The 19,376-nt window shown below is 41.9% G+C and overlaps 1 protein-coding gene across 1 annotated transcript; it reads left to right on the plus strand.

Moving 5' to 3' along the window:
* The first annotated feature begins 1,859 nt into the window (after nt 1-1,859).
* Nucleotides 1,860-18,973, plus strand: Eif1ax (eukaryotic translation initiation factor 1A X-linked). The gene is made up of 7 exons (XM_027432636.2): nt 1,860-2,067; nt 6,392-6,475; nt 7,033-7,136; nt 8,067-8,117; nt 11,825-11,906; nt 13,122-13,213; nt 16,780-18,973. Exons 1-7 carry the CDS (start codon nt 2,052-2,054, stop codon nt 16,783-16,785), a joined length of 435 nt encoding a protein of 144 aa, XP_027288437.1. The 5' UTR covers nt 1,860-2,051; the 3' UTR covers nt 16,786-18,973.
* Nucleotides 18,974-19,376: the final 403 nt, after the last annotated feature.

The raw sequence follows: 19,376 nt of genomic DNA on the forward strand, positions 1-19,376 counted from the left end.
ACTCAGATATCAACATCACTGATTCCTTCCTCCACATGTAACAACAAGAACTGTCTCCAGATAGTGCCAAATGTCCACAGTAGAGAGTAGAATAAGGTATAATCCACTGTTACATGATTATACCTTATTTCCCTGTCATTAAGTCTCCTTCCCGATAGAAAGTTAAAATGCTAATGTTTCCCAAAAGGTTATTTAAAATAAACCTACTTTGGGCTGGAGAGATGGCTCAGCGGTTAAGAGCACTGGGTTTTCTTCCAGAGGACCTGAGTTCAATTCCCAGCAACCACATGGTGGCTCACAACCACCTTGAATAAGATCTGGTGCCCTCTGCTGGCATGCAGGCACAAGACTGTATACATAATAAATAAAAACAAAATAAAAAAAATAAACCTACTTTTAGATTTCTACATATTATTACTGGAATAGGGATATGTGTGGTGGTCAGAGAATAATTATGTGGAGTTAGTTCTCTCCTCCCACCCTTACATGGGTTTCAGGGACTGAACTCAGGTTGCCAGGCTTTCCGGGTAATTGCTTTTACCTACTGAGCCATCTTGCTGGCCTAAATAAGCCTGTTTTGAAGTAAAGCTATTTGCTCTGACTAGCCATGCAGTTATTACTTTGCTGGGACTGCCAGAACAAAGAACCAGAGGATGGGTAATGGGTTGTTTAAACATCGGAAATGTACTTTCTCTTGGTTGTATTTTGTTTTGTAATCAGGGTCTCACTACATAATCCAGGCTGGCCTGGAACTATGTAGTCCAGCTTTACTCCAAACTTGCAGCAATCCTCCTGCCTCAGCCTCACATGTGCTAGAATTATAGGTGTGAACTACCTACCAGGCCTGGCTACTACTTTTGGTTTTGAAAGCTCCAACTCTTAACATCAAAGTAGAGACAAGTTTGTTTTTTTTCTGAGGTCTCCATGGCTTACAGGTGGTTAGTGGCTCAGGAAGTGTTCTTTGTTATGCCTCCTTATGGCTAGGTGGTAATTGCATTGGTTTTGGTTTTGGTTTTGAGAAAGGGTCTCACTCTATAGCTCTGGCTGGCCTTTAAACTTCCTCTGTCTCCTCAGTGCTGGGATTAAAGGCACCGTGTCACTATGCCTGGCTTGATTTCATTTTCCAAGTCCTACTGACTTGGTTTCATATCTAAGGATCTCATTTCAATGTAGTCACTTCTTTAAAGACCTTACCCCCAAATACAGCCATATACATAGGTATCACGAGTTAGAACTTTAGTGTTAATTTTGGGAGATTCAACCCCTAATATCAACTTTCTTCCATCCCTTCCTTTTGTCCTGAGTATGCTGAGCAACCTACTATGTGCAGAGGTTCTGTTAAGTGCTGGTAATAAACAACAGACCTGGCTACAGTAAATTAGGGAGGGCGGATTTTTTTTTAAGTACCATCCAAGTATTCTATAAAAGTTTGGAAAGGGAGGGCAGAAGGCCTTCTCCCTTTCTCCTCAGACTTTCCAGTGGCTGGGCCGGTAAAAAGGCCACATTAAAACTCAGCTAACTATGAAGTTAATGAGTCAGCAGCTTGTCAAGCTGGGACTCACTTGGCTCGGAATCAGCAGATGGTGGCTAAGCCGGCATCCCACACTACCTCAATTTCCCCTCCTCTCCTCCACTGTGACGCAGAGCGCCCGCCGGCCCTTCCGGACTCCAGGGCCTCGCTCCACCCACAGCGTGCCCTCCCGGGGCAATGAGCCCCTCCCCAGCAGGCTTCTCCCTTGGCTCCCACCAGAAAGAAGGCTTCCTCTCAGCCACGCCTGCGCCTTCGAGCTGAGGGAGGGCGGGAGGCGGGCCGGGCGGGCGGGGAGGAGGCGGGCGGGGAAAAGCACCGCCCGCAGCCGCGACGCCATTTGCCACTGCTGAGCGTGGGCGCAGGCGCCTCTCGGAAGCACCGGTGACCAACCTCTTCCGAGCACGCTTCTTGGCCTCCCGCACAGCTTTCATCCCGCGCCTTTCTCAGCGTCGCCCCTCGGAGTCGCCGCCGTTCCTGCTGCCATCCGGAGCACAGTCTCACACTCCACCAGCTTGCCGCCATGCCCAAGAATAAAGGTAATGACGCCGGGACAGTGGCGCGCTTCGCTCCCCGCCGGCGCGTCCCTGGTCCAGCTCGTGGCTTCGAGGTCAGCCCAGGCCATACTGACCTTCCTGCCATCTTTCCTTGCTTCTTCTCTGGCTGCATTCTCTGCGTCCTACTTGGAGCTCGGCAGAGGCGCAAGGAAGTTACTCCTGGTTCCCAGTTTGGCCACATTGGGGTGGAGCCGACGCCATTTTTTGTAGGGCCTCCTGTGTGAGAATGTGGGCTTGTGCCCCTGATTCGCGCCACACTGACCGCGGCGCCAAGGGGACCCGTGGGAACACCTGGCTCGGGCTTCTTGGGCTTCTGGCACGTGGGGAGTTAAGCCCTTGGAGCGACTCTGAACTTTGAAAAGCAGTAATCGCTGCTTGCTTTCGTCCCCATCTGGTACCGCCTGCATAGGCTTCTTTATGGACACTTACTTAATACTGTTAGAGCTGCTCCCAAGTAGCCAGTGGTCAGTACTTTGATGTACCTTTTTTTCGAGACATAGTTTCTCAATGTAACAGCCTTTTCTGTCCTGGAACTCAGAGGTATCCAACTGCCTCTGCTTCCCAAGTGCTGGGATTAAAGATGTGCGCCACTACCGCCCGGCTACTTTGATTCATTTTTAAAGTTACCTCGAGAAAATGTTTCACTCCGTGGCGTTACAGGGCTTAACCTTATTTAGCCAACTTTTCCGCTTTTGCTTCAGATCATGTATCTGTTTTGATGGAAAAAATAGAAACCTTTGAAGTTCCTTCTATTCTGGGAACAAATGTTCTCAAATCAGTAACAAAGTTACTTTTCATTTGGGATCTCCAAAAGGAGCCTAATCTAAGTGGAAGTACAACATTCTTAGGTCATTCTCATTTTTATATAGTTACAATATTCTGTGGTAATGGGTTTTTTGTAGGAACAAATCTTTCCTTAGCAGGACCTGTTTTTCCTCTGTCCCCGGGCTAAACCAGAGCTCACTATACAACAGCCCAGACTAACGTTGAACTTGGGATCCTCCTGCTTCAGCTTCCCAAGTAGCTCCAATTACAGGCTTGCCGTAGTCGTTGCCCTCATAGTTCCTCGAAAATTGTTCAAGTAAAAATAGCAAAAAGCTTGTATTTCCTACAGGAGAGGAACACATTACCCAGCCCTTGGGCGAGTCGATGGTGGCTCACGCCTTTAATCCCAGCACTCGGGAGAGAGGGCTGGTAGGATCTCTGTGTTCCTGGATAGCCAAGGCCACACACAAAAAAAAAACCCTGTCTCGAAAAACCAAAATGATAAGATAAAAACTAAGTTTTCTTTGTGCAGAAGAGATGCCTTCCAGGGAAAAAAAATGGGTTCCCACACCCATATAGGGCAACTCATGACTGCCTGTAACTTCAGCTCTAGGGGATCCAGTGCCCTCTTCTGGCCCACGTGGGCACCCCACTACTCACACTCTCCCCCCATCCCCTCCCTCTCTCTCTCTCTCACACACACACTTTTATGAAGTCTTTTCGCCTCCCTTGCCCCATGCCTGCTAGTCTACTCTTTGTACCTGTCACTTTTCACATTAGCCCTCTGAGTACTTGGTCACAGTTTTGTGAACAAATTGATTTGCGATAACCTTGCTATGTGGCCCAGGCTAACCTTGAACTCACTGTCCCACCCTGCTTCGGGGCTTCAAAAATCAAAGTGGCCAGTCTTTGTGTAGTGAGGATTTTTTACTGATTATCCAGAGAAAAGTGTAATTATAGGCATAATATTTTCAGTTTTAAAATTCCTGTCCGTAGACTTCTTTGTTCTGAGATGGCAACTGGATCACTTCAATAGGTGAGGTATCTTATTCTCACCTTAATTCTAGTGACTAGATTTCCAGTTCCCATGCTAGTTGTCAGCCCTAGAAGGACAGGAATGGTGATGGTCATAATCACATTGGCTTGATAGCACTTAGGCTAAAAAATGCTCAATAAATATTTGTTGGACTTACTCATCTCCCTTCTGGTGACTCCGCCCATAGGTGAATAGTAGGTTCCCCTTGGTCCTAAGGACAGAACTTCCACACTAAATTACTCCTAGTCACTAGCCTCATATTTTAAGAAAGATCTTACCTGGGCTGTTTCTATGAAATACCTCCATGGTTTGAGAACTGATTGAGCTTAAGAACTAGTCATTTAGAAAGAAGCTGGGCGTTGGTGGTGCACGCCTTTAATTCCCCGCACTCAGCAGGCAGAGGCGGGCGGATCTCGGATCGCTGAGTTTGAGGCCAGCCTGGTCTCCAGAGCGAGTGCCAGGATAGGCTCCAAAGCTACACAGAGAAACCCTGTCTCGAAAAACCAAAAAAAAAAAAAGAGAGAAAGAATGGTTATTGTATTTATTGCTGTTTTGTCATGCACTCAGGCTCTGTCTCACTCATTATTTTTTTGTTTGTGACAGGGTCTCACTGTAGACCAGGCTGGCCTTGAACTCGGAGATCGCCCGCCTCTGCCTCCTGAGTGCTAGGGTTAAAGGTGTGCACCAACATATCTGACCTTCATTTGAAGAGCATTTTATTTCATGGCAATAAAATAAAAAGGAGAACAATGGCCGGCAGTGGTGCTCAAACCTTTAATTCCAGTGTTCGGGAGGCAGAGGCTGGCTGATCTCTGTGAGTTCAAAGCCACCCTGGTCTACAAGAGCTAGTTCCAAAGCAGCCAGGGCTACACAGAGAAACCCTGTCTCAAAACCAAAGGGGGGGTGATATTGATTACAGGCAAGCATCAGTATACCTATCATACTGGTTTTATTTGCTGGGGAGGTTCAGGTATGGTTCGTTTTAAAGACAAAAGTTCAGAATCTTTAGCTGTTATTAGTCTTCTATCATGACTCAATATGTTCTATTACAGTAGCAATAGCTTCATTTTTCTCTCTCCTGTCATCTTTTTACCAGCTCTTCTTTCATAGGGGATCAGCTATGAGTAGGGCAACGTATTTTTTTCTAAAATTTATTAGGACACAGTATGGTAGCTCACTCTTGTAATCCCAGCATTCAGGAGGCTGAGAGACATTTCAAAGGTAGCTTAGACTATAGTGTGACACCCTGTCCATCGTCACCCACCCACCCCAAAAATGCTGGGGCCCATATGGTTAAAATTGTGACAGAATTCTCCAGAAAGGAACCCTAATATGAGAGCTCTAGTAGGACAGGGGATTAGGGCTGGATCTGGTGCCCTAAGTACATTAACTAACATTTTGAGTGAGTTATTTAGTATCTGAACTTTAGTGAACTTACTGATAAACTGGGAATAAATAACTGTAAATAGTCAAGGTGATTGTGACAAGTAAGTAGATGGCATTCTCAAATAGTAGTTACAAGCATGGTCATTGATCATCTAGCCACTCCTAAGAGCTGGTCCCATGCCCAGCAGTAGATGGCAAACACAAAAGGAACTCAATGGCATCTTTGTCTTTGGAGGTTCTTTTATCACATGTCCTGTCAGAGATTTTTGGGTTTTTGAGCAGGGTTTCTTTGTGTAGCTTTATAAACCAGGCTGGCCTCAAACTCAAAAGATCCGCCTGCCTCTGCCTCCCAGGTGCTGGGATTAAAGGCATGTGCCTCCACCGCCGGACTCAGAGCTTTTGGTTTAGACTAGCTGAACCCCCATCTCTCTCTCTCTCTCTCTCTCTCTCTCTCTCTCTCTCTCTCTCTCTCTCTCTCTCTCAGATCCACCTTCCTCCGCTTCCCGAGTGCTGGAATTAAAGGCATGCGCCACCAACGCCCAGCAGAGCTTTTGTTTTCTAAACACCTTACTTGACAACTCCTTTGCTTATATATTATGGCTTCTGGGTGTGGGTTTTTATGGGATTCCTGTGCGTGAGAATGAATGTGTGTGTCTCTGTGTCTGTATGCACTTCTTTGACTTTCTTGTTGTGGTTTTGCCGTATTCCAATTTGTTTGTTTTTTACCTATCTTATTGTGTCTTATTTTATTATTCCTTAGATGCCTGTTCATTTTCTCATGAGACACAGAAAGGGGGTAGATTCAGATGGGAGGGGAAGAAGGGAGGGAGTTAGGGGAGACCAGAATATATTATATGAAAAACATTTCAATAAAAGAAAAATGAGGATGTTATTTAAGATGCAAACTCCCCAAAGAAAATTCCATGAGGATCAAGGAGGGTAACAAGGTAACATTATACACCTGAATATGGTAAATTTAACATGATTGATGACATTAGATGAATTTTTAAATTTAATTTGACTTTTAAAGATGGTTTTCTAAGTCTGTTAAACAGTGTATGTTTAGCACTGTTTATGTTTTGCAGATAACCAATAACCTTTTCTTTAACAACCCACTAGGAAAAGGAGGTAAAAACAGACGTAGAGGAAAGAATGAGAATGAATCTGAAAAGCGAGAGCTGGTGTTCAAAGAGGATGGGCAAGGTAAGAGGCTGGATAAGTTGGGCTCTTGTTAGATTTTTCTATTTGTCTGCTTTCCTGTGTTGGGGACCAAACATTTTCTGAATTTCCAAGAATAATTCAGCAAGGATATCGCTACCATTTAAATAAAGTACTTGTACTGAAGATTCCATGAGATAGCTCAAAAGATTCAGAGAGAAATAAGGATACAAAACAGGTAAAGATCTGAATGTGAGCTTTATGAGGTATAGTGTACATACAACATGGCACCTTTGATCTCTAGGAATAGAATGTAGTCACAAGGGCAGTAGTCTGACTCCTTACTAAAAATGAGTAGATAATTAAAACATCTAATAACAGAGCCAGGTTGTTTTATTACGAAGTCTTGTTTCTGGTTCAACCATTAACTAGCTGAGTGTTTAGCTCCCTTCTGTTTATTTTATATTTGCCCTATGTATTTTTATCCCTAACCAGTGCAGCCACATGTTCTTGTCAATCTTCAGTGGACATACTTAGTTGCTTTCATCAAAAAAGTGAGCAATATTTCATGCCTTTTTTCCTCCCCTACTCCATCCATGTAGAATATGCTCAGGTAATCAAAATGTTGGGGAATGGACGATTGGAAGCAATGTGTTTCGATGGTGTAAAGAGACTGTGCCATATCAGAGGGAAATTGAGGAAAAAGGTAAGGGTGTGGACAGAACACTTATTTTATTCTAATATGAAAGTATTAAGGAAAGGAGGGTAGAGGAAATGTCTCTACAGGGGTGTGTGTGTGTTACAGGGAAGCCATCTCCCACCTCAGGGCCTCTTAACAAGTTAAGCACAACCACACTAACAAATCTAATTTGAGGAACATTCTGAAAATTTAAAAAAAACTGGCATTAGAAAACGTTGATGTGACAGGGTGTTTGTGGCACACGCCTTTATTCCCAGCACTTGGGAGGCAGAGGCAGGTGGATCTCTGAGTTTGAGGCCAGCCTGATCTACAGAGCGAGTTCCAGGACAACCTCCAAAGCTACAGAGAAACCCTGCCTCAAAAAACCAAAACAGGAAAGAAAGAAAGAAGGAAAGGAAGAAAATGTTGATGTTGGGCTGGAGAGATGGCTCAGCAGTTAAGAGCACTAGCTGCTCTTCCAGAGGACTTGGATTCAATTCCCAGCACCCACATAACAGCTCACAACTGTCTGTAACTCCGGATCCAGGGGATCTGACACCTTCACACCAGTGCACTTAAAATAAAGTTTAAAAAGAAAAGAAAATGTAGATATTATGAAAGAGGGAAAGGACTCGAGAACTATTCCAGTGCTAAGGAGAACTAACACCTGGCAAATGGCCCTTTGGGTTCTGGGAAGTCCCAACTCTTGAGTGATAGTTCAGGGTGAGAGTTTTATTTTAGTGATAACAGTCCTTCACAAGGAAAATGGTTGTGAAAGCTGTACACATCTGGGTGGGTGGGTAAAAGACAGAAAGAGAGACTTAGAAAACTACATTTTTCTGTTTTCATAGTATATAGCCAAGTGAGTTGGGAATCACCTGTTTCTAAGTGAATCACCTGGAATTTCTTGGTTCTGCTTTATTTAAGGTATGTTATACAGTGGCTTTTCTTTTGTAGGTTTGGATAAATACATCAGACATCATATTGGTGGGGCTCCGAGATTACCAGGTAAAAATTACTTTAAAATTTGTTGTTGATTTATTTGAACTTGATGAGCCATTTCCTAAGAGCCCTTTGTATTTTAGGCATGATGCTTGGTGTCCTTGGTATTATGGTTCCCAAATACCAGTCTAAGGAGTCAAATAATTAGTTTTTATACAGCAACATGGTCTTTCTATCTTTACTATTTGAAGTTTCCCCTTGTAGAATAAATAATACACGGCTGGAGAGATGGCTTAGTGGTTAAGAGCACTGGCTGTTCCTCCAGAGGACCCAGGTTCAATTCCTAGAACCCACATGGTAGCTCACAACTGTCTGTAACTCCATTTCCAGGGGACCTGACACCCTCATACCAATGCACATAAAATAAAAATACATGAGAATAGATGATACTACTATGTGGTATTTTTGTTTTTTAGTTCTCTAATTTTTACTTTATAGATCTTTTAAAATTTAGGAGCCATTATTGTTGGGTTTTACAGCTGAATGAATCCAGTTATATCCGACAAATGGCATAGCCTGGTATATTTGTTTTCTAATCACTGACAGAAACAAAAAGAGGTGAGAATTTATTTTGACTCAGTTTGAGGGGACAGTCCTTCATGGTGGTCATAGTAGCAGGAACTTGAGACAGCTGATTAGTCGCTCATGTACGTGCTCTCTCACTCTCCATGTGCTGCGATTGGGTCTCTGAGGATCCCTTGAGTTCCTGATCCTCCTGCCCCTAATCAAATGCTGGCATTACAAGTGTGCACCACTATTATTGGCCTCATTACATTTCTATTTGTATGGCTCTGATCATACTTAGTTTTTTAATTTGGGGTTTCAGATTAAAACGTTAACATCTTTGTTTCAATCCATAGAGTTCTCTGTGGGTGATTTGACTCTTCAGAGGGGCAAAGGAGGTGTGTGGAAACTATTCTGGTACCATAGTCTTAGTCAGTGGTAGGTGATGTGGAACACCTTCTAATGCACAGCATCCCACAACAAAGATGATCTGGCTCCAAATTAACATTAGTTCTTTGGTTGAGAAAAGCTGCTCCAAATTCATAAACCATGTGGGTTTTTTTTAAGCTCTTAACAGTAACCCTAGAAGAAGGAAGGCTTAATTCCTTGTTAGAAAGGACAAGAAAATTCAGACAGGCTTAACACTAACTCTAATCTCCCCTGATCCTTTCTCTGTCTTCTGCCACTTAGTGGGTATTCCAGAGAGATTGTGGCATTACTGTCTTCTAGGAGGTTGGAAGAAATGCAGCTTCTTGGGCCAGAAGATATGGCTTAGCCATTAAGAGCACTTACTCTTACAGAGGATCTGGGTTCAATTTCAACTACACCACACTAGTAGTGCCATGTCTGAGGCATCTGATGTCTCCTGACTGTTGCGGGCACCAGGCACTCATGTGGTGGACATACCAGTCAAAACATTCAAACTCAAAAATCTAAAAAATTTAAGAAAAATTTGCAGGTTCTTGCTATTTGCCCCCTTTATACACTTTTCACAAGTTTAAAAGTACTCATTTAGATGATAGTGCCCTTGAAATCGAATCAGCCCACTTTTCACCCTCGGAATGAAATTCTTCTCAAATAGGGAAATGTAAACATTTTAAGGCATAATGTCCTGGTAGTATAGCACAGAAGAAATAAGATTTTTTGTTTTTCAAGACAGTGTTTCTCTGTGTAGCTTTGGAGCCTATCCTGGCACTCGATCTGGAGACCAGGCTGGCCTCAAACTCAGAGATCCGCCTGCCTCTGCCTCCCAAGTGCTGGAGGCATGCACCATCAACGCCCGGCTAAGAAATAAGATTTTTTTTAAAATTTACAAAGACAAATTGGATGCCAGCGAGGCAGCCACCTAAACCTGATGATCTGTGTTTAGATTCCCAGAATCCACACAAAGGTTCAAGGAAAGGAGCAATTCCACAAAGTTGCCGTCTGACCTCCACAGGCATCCAGTAACCACAAATGCACAGTATACCATTTTTAAGAAATATATAAATTGGTGAAGCTACATAATAAAAGCAGTTTAAGGGTATAGTCCATCATGGTGGGGAAATGACAGCAGGAGCTGGGGCAGCTGGTCTCCCTACATCTGTAGTCAGGAAGCATAGGGAGATGAATAAATTCATCTTTGTGGGTTTTTTTTTTAATTCAGTCCAGGACCCCAGCCCATGGAATGCCACTGCCTGCATTTAGGGTGAACCTTCTACCTTAATAAACCTAATCTGGAAACTCACTCACACATAGACCTAAAGGCGTGGGCGTTGGTGGCGCACGTCTTTAATCCCAGCACTGGGAGGCAGAGGCAGGCGGATCTCTCTGAGTTTGAGACCAGCCTGGTCTGCAAGAGCTAGTTCCAGGACAGCCTTCAAAGCCACAGAGAAACCCTGTCTTGAAAAACCCAAAAATATATTTTTGTTCTAAATCCTGTCAAATTGACAAGATTAATAATCATTACGGTTAGCCTTAACATATATATCTGAAAAGGCATATTTATTTCCTTAGATCAGGACTGAAAAGATGGCACAGCAGTTAAGAACACTCCCTGCTCTTACAAAGGAGCAGAGTTTGAATCCCAGCACTCATATCACGTGGCTCCCATCTTTACGCCAAAAGCTGCCGAGCCCCACCGCCACGTGTAAGCTTTACACCAGCTGCCCGCCCGAGTTAGGGCCCAAATGAATACACAGAGAGACTTGTATTAGGTTCAAAGCTGCTTGGCCAATGACTAGGATTCTCATCTGTTAGCTTAGTCTTAACTATCATAAACCTATATATTTTATAAGACTTATCTTATCAGACGTCTTATAGGACGCCTTATTGGCGTCCCTCCTTACTGGTGGATCACATCTTGCCGCTGGAACAGGAGCGGAAGGGAAAAGAGGACATACTTCCTCTTTCCTCGATTAGATATGAGTCTCCTTGGCATGTCACTTCCTTCCTGCCTGAATCATCCCTTCTCTACTACATTTCCCAGAATCCTCTTTGACTCCTAGTTCCATCTCACTTGCTGTCTCATTGGCCAAACAGTATTTTATTTAACAGTTAAGATAAACATACACAGTAGTACATTCCCCATCACCCATCCACCTGTAATTCTAGGGGATCTGATGCCCCCTTCCAGACTCCACAGGTGCCCACACATACATTCATGTATGTACACATACACGATTTTTAAATTCCTTAGGCTATGATACCAAATCTCAGTCTTTGACTTTCAGTGTGTTGCCACTGTAAATTGTAGTTCCAGTGGGGCATTTGTGCTTTTGATTAAAGGATAATTATAAATAATAGAAAATATGTTATTTTAACTTTATATGCATTAGTGTTTTGTCATGGGTGTCTAGTCCCCTGAATTTTTAATCGTTGCTCAGTTAATGTTACTAAAACTTCATTTGGATTCAACCTAAGGGAAAGTGAGAAAGATTTTATAGTAAAACAGTGAGATTTGTTTTTTTGTTCATTTGGTTGTTTTTGGTTTTTGTTTGTTTGAGACCAGGTTTCTCTGTGTTGTCCTAGCTGTCCTGGAACTCACTCTATAGACCAGGCTGGCCTCGAACTCTGGTTGCCTCTTCCTCCTGAGTGCTGGGATTAAAGCTGTGCACCACCACCACCACCACCTAGCTAGAGATTTGATTTTTCAAATTCAATTTGAAAGTAATGAATGACATTACAGATAATATTGTGATATAATCAGATCTAATTGTTTTTGTTTTAAGGATAACAAAGCAGATGTCATTTTAAAGTACAACGCAGATGAAGCCAGAAGTCTCAAGGCATATGGCGAGCTTCCAGAGCATGGTAATAACTAACTTGTCTTACGGTTTTTAGGTTATCTACTAGTGTTTAGGCATTGAAATTCTGTTGCTCACTCTTATTTATTTTTGTGCTTACATGATTAGAGTTAAGTATACCTGCTTATGCTTCATATTAAATACCATAGGAGAAGTTAATAAATTTCTGTTCCTGGTAATAGTGGATTTAATGAGAAATTACAGTGTCGGGCCAAAGGAATTATTTCTACCTTCAAGAAAAGTTGGCAATGCAGTGCAGTAGTGACCACCTTAGCATGCACAAAGACCTGGGTTGTTTATATATATAAATAGAAGGGACAATGATTAAGCAGCATGGGTTGTTTTCCCCCTCAAAATAAAAGCTGTCTATAACCTTATCAGAGGAAAAATATAATTTATACAGTTTTACAAGTCATTTTTTACATAGCAGTTACTTTTTTAAAAAAATTCTGCCTCCATTTTCTCATGAAAACATGACTTTGTAACTAGTAAGACCCTACTTCCTGGCATGGTGGTGCTCTCCTTTAATCCTAGCACTCAGGAGGCAGAGACAGGTGGATCTCTGAGAGTTCGAGGCCAGCCTGGTCTACAGAGTGAGTTCCAGGAGAGCCATAGCTATTACACAGAGAAACCCTGTCTCAACAACAACGACGGCGACAAAGAGATCCTGCTGAGAATTATAAAACTTTTTGCTGTTCTGATTTTGGAAATAGCAAGAAACTTGGGGGTGGAGTAGCATGCCTTAGGTGAAAATATGCTGTGTTCAGATATTTCTTCCTAATTAATCATTGGTGGGAATCAGTTGTTCTTTTCTTCTTAGTGTCTCTTTCTTTTCTTTTCTTTCTGTATGGTTTGTTTTGATCAGTATTAACTTTTTCTGGATACATAACTATCCCTAGTCCCAAAACCAGTAATGACTCATCTTTCTCCCTCCTAAAGTAACTTACTTTATCTTTTGTTTTATTTTGTTGTGTTTTTTTTTTTGAGATAGGAAATAAAGTTGTTAGTATGTGCACAAACTTCTGAATCATACCTGGATGATGTAATTGCTTCAGAGTTAGTATAATTAGAGCTTGCCTTGCTAAATAGCCCTTGTGAACAAAAGAAAATTAAAATACTCTCAATGCGTTAATATTTTGCTCCATACAGCAAGATTAGTAGAAAGTTGGAAGCCAACATTTTGATTATATTATCAGTGTAAATATATATTTTTTTTCTTTAGCTAAAATCAATGAAACAGATACCTTTGGTCCTGGAGATGATGATGAAATTCAGTTTGATGACATTGGGGATGATGATGAAGACATTGATGATGTAAGTAGATATACTCTGCTTTTTCTGGTTTCTGTTTATGAGTTACATACATACAAAGATGTTAGCCCTTTACCTTAAATTCTTATAGTACTAGGAACATAGACCATTTAAACGAGAGTATATATTTGGGGGTGGGAGAACATGAAAGTAAAGGCTTTTGTTCAGAAAGAGGAAGAAGTTCAAGGTGAAGAGATGAAGGATAGTGGGTGATTATTGGATAGAGGCAAAACATGCATGCGTGTATGAAATGTAACAATGAAAACCATTATTTAGCCCAATTGATAAATAAAAGTGTATTTTGAGACTTAGCCATGGGTTAAATCATAAGAATTGTTTAAGGTCAAACTGGTAGCAGGGTATGGTAACACATACCTGTAATTCTGGTAATTGGGAGGCTGAAGTCATATGATTGATTGCTGCAAGTTTGAGGTCAGCCTGGGTTGCAATACCAGCAAATACCAGGACAGCAGGGGCTACCTAGCAATACTTTACACCACACCCAGCTTTCCACATAATACAACCATAACAACATTTTAGGAGCTAGAGAAAATGTTTTCTTAGGCCTGGTGGTGGCCGCAGCGGTAGCGGTAGTGGCAGTGGTGGCGGCGGCACAGGTGCAGCACACCTTTAATCCCAGCACTTGAGAGGCAGGGGCAGGCTGATCTCTGAGTTTGAGGCCAGCCTGGTCTTCAAGAGAGTTCCAGAACAGTCTCCAAACCTACAGAGAACCCCTGTCTTAACTGTTTTATCAGTTAGGAGTGTATACTGTTCTGGTGGAGGACCAAACTATAGTTCCCAGATCACACATCAGGCAGCTCATAACTGCCTGTAACTCCAATTCCAAAGGCTCTGGAGCTTTTTTCTAGCTTCTGTTAGCAAACACGCATATATTTGTTTTATGTGCATTGATGTTTTGCTTGCATGTATGTCTGTGTGGTGGCATCAGATCCCTTGGAACTGTAGTTACAGACAGTTGTGAGCTGCCATGTGGGTGTTGGGAATTGAACCCTAGTCCTCTAGAGGAACAGTCAGTGTTCTTAACTTCTGAGTCATCTCGTCAGCCCCACTAAATACATAAATACACTTTAAAAAAACACAAAACCACCTGAACTCCAGTTCCAGGGGACTTCATGCCTCCCTCTGGCCTTTGAGGACACTAGGCCCAGGTTTGATAGGCACAGAAAATAAATAACATTTTAAGGCATACTCCACAATAGAAAGTTGATTGGGGGGGGTTCTAGACAGGGTTTCTCTGTGTAGCTTTGGAGCCTATCCTGGCACTCGCTCTGGAAACCAGGCTGACCTTGAACTCACAAGAGATCCGCCTGCCTCTGCCTCCCGAGTGCTGGAATTAAAGGCGTGTGCCACCACCGCCCGGTCCGGCTGATTTTTTTTTTTTAAACATTTTGAACGTAGCTTTCTTGGAGGATCTTGAGCCTAGACAAAAGCATGCCCCCCCTTTTTATGATGTAGCTGAGCAGTAAAGTACTTCCCTAGCATGTACAAGGCCCTGAGTAATTTCCTAGTCGTTCAAACAGAGAGGAGGAGAGGGAAAAAAGATAGGAAGCCATGAGTCTGTTAAAGGGAACGTGATGCTGAATTTATGTTCCCCCTTTTTTAAATATCTTCATTAATTTTGTTGTATGTGTGGGTTGGGTGCCCATGGAGATCAGAAGAGGACATCAATCAGAACTTGTGGAGCTGGGTTAAAGGCAGTTGTGATCCACCCAATTTGGGTACCAGTAACAAAACCACAGTAGCAGTACACAGTTTTAACCAGTGAGCCATCTCCACCCCAGAATTTCCATTGTTATGAACATTATTTTGAAAGATGTATTTATTTTGTGTGTATGTATGGAGTACACTCATGCTTAGGGCATACATGTAGAAGTCAGTTCATATGAATTCCAGAGAGCCTCAGGCCATTTCTTGGTTGTTTCTATTTGTTTGTTTGTTTGTTTTAAATAAGTTTGTTGTATCACCTGAGAACTCTGCTTTTTCCCTGGGATATTTATTTCTTTAACTATTTTCTAAGTGTTAAAAGATGTTCTATCTGTACTTCAGTAGACAAATGGAAACAAACTAGTTCTTTTTGGGGGGGGGGTTCAAGACAGGGTTTCTCTGTGTAGCTTTGGAGCCTATCCTGGAACTCACTCTGGAGACCAGGCTGGCCTCGAACTCACAGAGATCGGCCTGCCTCTGCCTCCCAAGTGCTGGGATTCAAGGCGTGTGCCACCAACGCCCGTCGAAATGACCTCTTTTAAGAACTAGTTTCTTAGCTGGGCGTTGGTGGCGCACGCCTTGAATCCCAGCACTTGGGAGGCAGAGGCAGGACGATCTCTGTGAGTGCGAGTGCCAGGATAGGCTCCAAAGCTACACAGAGAAACCCTGTCTTGAAAAAAAAAAAAAAGAGGTCATTTCCCTCATGTCTATTCATACTCCCCAAATATAAATCTCAAATCAGGACTGGTGAAGTGGCTCAGTGATTAAGAATGCTTATTGCTCATGCAGCAGGGGACCCTGATTTGGTTCCCAGCACCCACATGAGGCAGAACTGCCTGCGACTTCCACTCCAGGGAATCTGACATCCTCTTCTGCCTCCACTTGCACCCACATACATAAGTGATGGCACAGGAACAAAAGTTGAAGCCTTTTTTATTTAGTTTAAGACGTAAAATGTAAAATGAAATCTCAAATAAGCAATGCAAAAGGAGACAGAAAACCTAATTAAGAATATTCTCAGAGCCGGGTGGTGGTGGTGGTGCACACCTTTAGTCCCAGCACTTGGGAGGCAGAGACAAGCAAATCTCTGAGTTTCTGCGAGTTCGAGGACAGCCTCCAAAGCCACAGAGAAACCCTACCTCAAACGAGAGAGAGAGAGAGAGAGAGAGAGAGAGAGAGAGAGAGAGAGAGAGAGAGAGAGAGAGAGAGAGAGAGAATATGCTTTTAAATCCCAACACTCAGGAGACAGAGGCAGGAGTTTGAGGCCAGCCTGATCTACAAAGTGAGTTCCAGGACAGCTACACAAAAAAACCCTGTCGAGATGGGGGGGGGCGGAGAATGTCCTCAGGGGCCAGGCATGGTGGCCTTTAATCTTAGCACTCAGGAGGCAGAGGTAGGTGGATCTCTGAGAGTTCAAAGTCAGCCAGTGATATAGATAGAGACCCTTCTCAAAGCTAAAAAGAAGGGAAAAAAACACCAACAAAGAATATTTGGGTAGATTAGAGAAATGGCTGGATGGTTAAGAGTGCTTACAGTTTGGTTCTCAGGGTAAAATACTTACCAGGCACTCCTGAGAATCTGTATCCAGTTCCACAAAGTCCACATAAAGATGGCTACGGTAACTTCTGTAAACCTAGTGCTTTTATGGCAAAGTCAGAGGTGGAGACGGAAATCTCTGGAAGCTCGTAGGGTTTTATCAAACAAGGTTGAAAGTGAGGACCGATACCTGAGGTCCTCTTCCTACAACCCACCTAATACACACAACACTCACAGTAGTGCACGTGAATTGGCACACACATGTAAGAAGTATTTTTCCTTTGACTTAATGTTCTTTTCTCTTTCAGATCTAAAATGAACTCAACATTTTACATTCTGGTCCTGAAGATTGCCCTGCAAGTTTGAAATCTGGCCAGTCATAGACCTCAAGGAAAAGTTTTCACTATCTTGATTGTAATTTATTGAGGCAGACTTGATTCAATACTAAGATCTGCTTCTTTCAAAACTGATAATATCTTAAGTGATGTGTTAAGCCTACTTTGTTCATTTGATGTAATAGAACTCAACATCATGTAAGAAAAAAAAAAACTGCCTTTCCTACTTTGACCACTTCCAGTAAGTAAATGGATGTTTCGAATAAACCATTTGCCTTGTACTCATTATAAATTATGATTAAGCCCTCCTTTTGCATAGCTGTTGACTGTACAGTCTTTGTGTATATCCCAGTTGCCCAGAGATTTTGATACAAATGGAGACAGAAATCTGTTTTGTTGTTTTATTATATTTTGAGACAGAGTCTAACTTTGTATCTAAGGTTAGCTTGGAATTCTCTATAGTTCTAGTGGACCTCAAACTTGCTATGATCCTCCTTTCTTGACCTCCTGGGTGCTGAGATTATATGTATGTACTACCACACCTGGCAGAAATCTATTTAAAGGCAAAAATGATAGGTCTGCTTTGCATATTTAATTATGTGGCTATTTTATACTAGTTTTGATAACATGTACGTTCTTTTCATGAATTGTTTTGCAGTCATCAACTTATTGGGGGAGGAAAGGCATCTCCAAAATGTTTTTAGAAGCTAGATTTTAATACCAATTTTGAATTAAGGTCAGTAGTTGCAGAAATTGAACACTAGGTGGTGCTCAGTTGTCTAAACATTACTATTTTAATTATTGAGATGATTTCTTTTCTCAACTAGTGTGAGTAGGAAATTCCCAAACAAAGAAAAAAAAATGTTTTACTCACATGCATAGAATATTTTTACCAAAAAGAAAGATTGTATTTGAGTGATGCTTTTCGGGAGTCTTACATAAGCTACAATTCCGAGTACTTTATAAAAGTATAAATTAATGCTTCTTAAGGCTTTCCCTAAACTGAGGGGGAAACAAACATAACTTTGATATAATGGAATGACCCTGCAATTGTGAGGTCCAGGCAGGAGGATCGGTGAGTTCAAAAAACAAGCTTAGTGAAAAGATGTTTTATTTCTGAATCTAAAAGCTGTAGCCATAAAAAAGAAATAGCATGCTGCAGAGAATATTATATACTCCGACTTTGCATTAGGGACAAGTTTATTATGTAGACAGTTTGAGGATGGGGGGGTCCCATTTTCTTTCTACAGGGAATTTAGGTTTGCTTTTATTTAGAAGTTATTGCAGTTAGAGCTGGGCTAGTCGGAATTCACTGTACACACTGAAAGCATGCAAGTTGAAAACTAAGATCCATCATGCGGCTTGTGGACCTTGTACTCTACTAGCATCAGAAAACTTTTCATTAAAGAGAAGGATTGCATATTACTTGGTTTCACAAACAAGATCTTTTCCAATCCCTTTCTTAACTATAACTTCATCTCAGGTTTTCCTACACAGCTTCAGAATCTGAGGTGCCACAACAACAGTAGAAGAGATGAAGTGACATAGTCTGTATTTCTTATTCTGAGGAGTTTCTCAGTGATTAACTAGGCAAAGTGTATCTGAGACCAAGGGCAGAAACTAGCCCTGAGGTATTCATCATCAGTAATTAGATCTTTGGACCTTAAAAGTGTTTCACCAGCTGGGTGTGGCATACACCTGTGATCCCAGCACAGGAGGAATTGTTGAATAGTGGCCAGGGCTAAATAAGACAATGTCTCAAAAATAAAAACCATTTTTACATAGGAGATACAGCCCAAAAGCTGGTTTTTTACTTCCTGTAACAGGATTTGAGGGTTTTTAGAAATTACACATAACCCTGTTTCCTGTACCTTTTCTTGCCTAAATAGTAGCATTAATGAGTGTTCTTGTATTGATAATCTGGAGTCATACTGGTTAAAAGTAGATGAATACAGTTGTCACTAGTATGCAAATACTACCTGGAAGAGTTCTTTGACATGTATTTGGAATGGGAATTGAATAGTTTAACTGATTCAGTTTTATTTCAAATAAGGAATGGAAGTGGTCTTCAAGGAAATTTTGTTTTTTTTTTAATTTTTGTTTTGACTTCTATAGTACAACTCTTTAAGTAGTACTCAGAAAGAAAAATAAAATGTTTGAAATCTAAGAATAATGCTATTTTGTTTTGTGGAGGGCGGGTTGTTTTTATTTTTTGAAATACCAATAGATATGGCTGACTTTGAACTTTCTGGTCTTCTGTCTTTACCTCCCAATTGCTGGGGTTACAGCTGTGTACAAACATACCCAAGTAGAAAAATGTCTTCCTGCTAAGATGGTGTAACAAGATAATGCTCATCAATTTGATAGTCTCACACCAAGCTCTTGGTCTGATTCCCCAACACTCCATAAACGAACCAGTTTGATAGGGTCGTGTTTTTCATGTAGTTTATTCCACATAGAGCATGAGCATGGTGTGTTGATAAAGTGACTGAGTAACCACACCAAACGTCTGTGTCAAAAGACTTGCCAAGATGTAGTCGTTTGCCTGTTGAATCTTTTTTAAACATCTT

This window comes from Cricetulus griseus, chromosome X (assembly GCF_003668045.3).
Source record: "Cricetulus griseus strain 17A/GY chromosome X, alternate assembly CriGri-PICRH-1.0, whole genome shotgun sequence".
Classification (NCBI taxonomy): domain Eukaryota; kingdom Metazoa; phylum Chordata; class Mammalia; order Rodentia; family Cricetidae; genus Cricetulus; species Cricetulus griseus.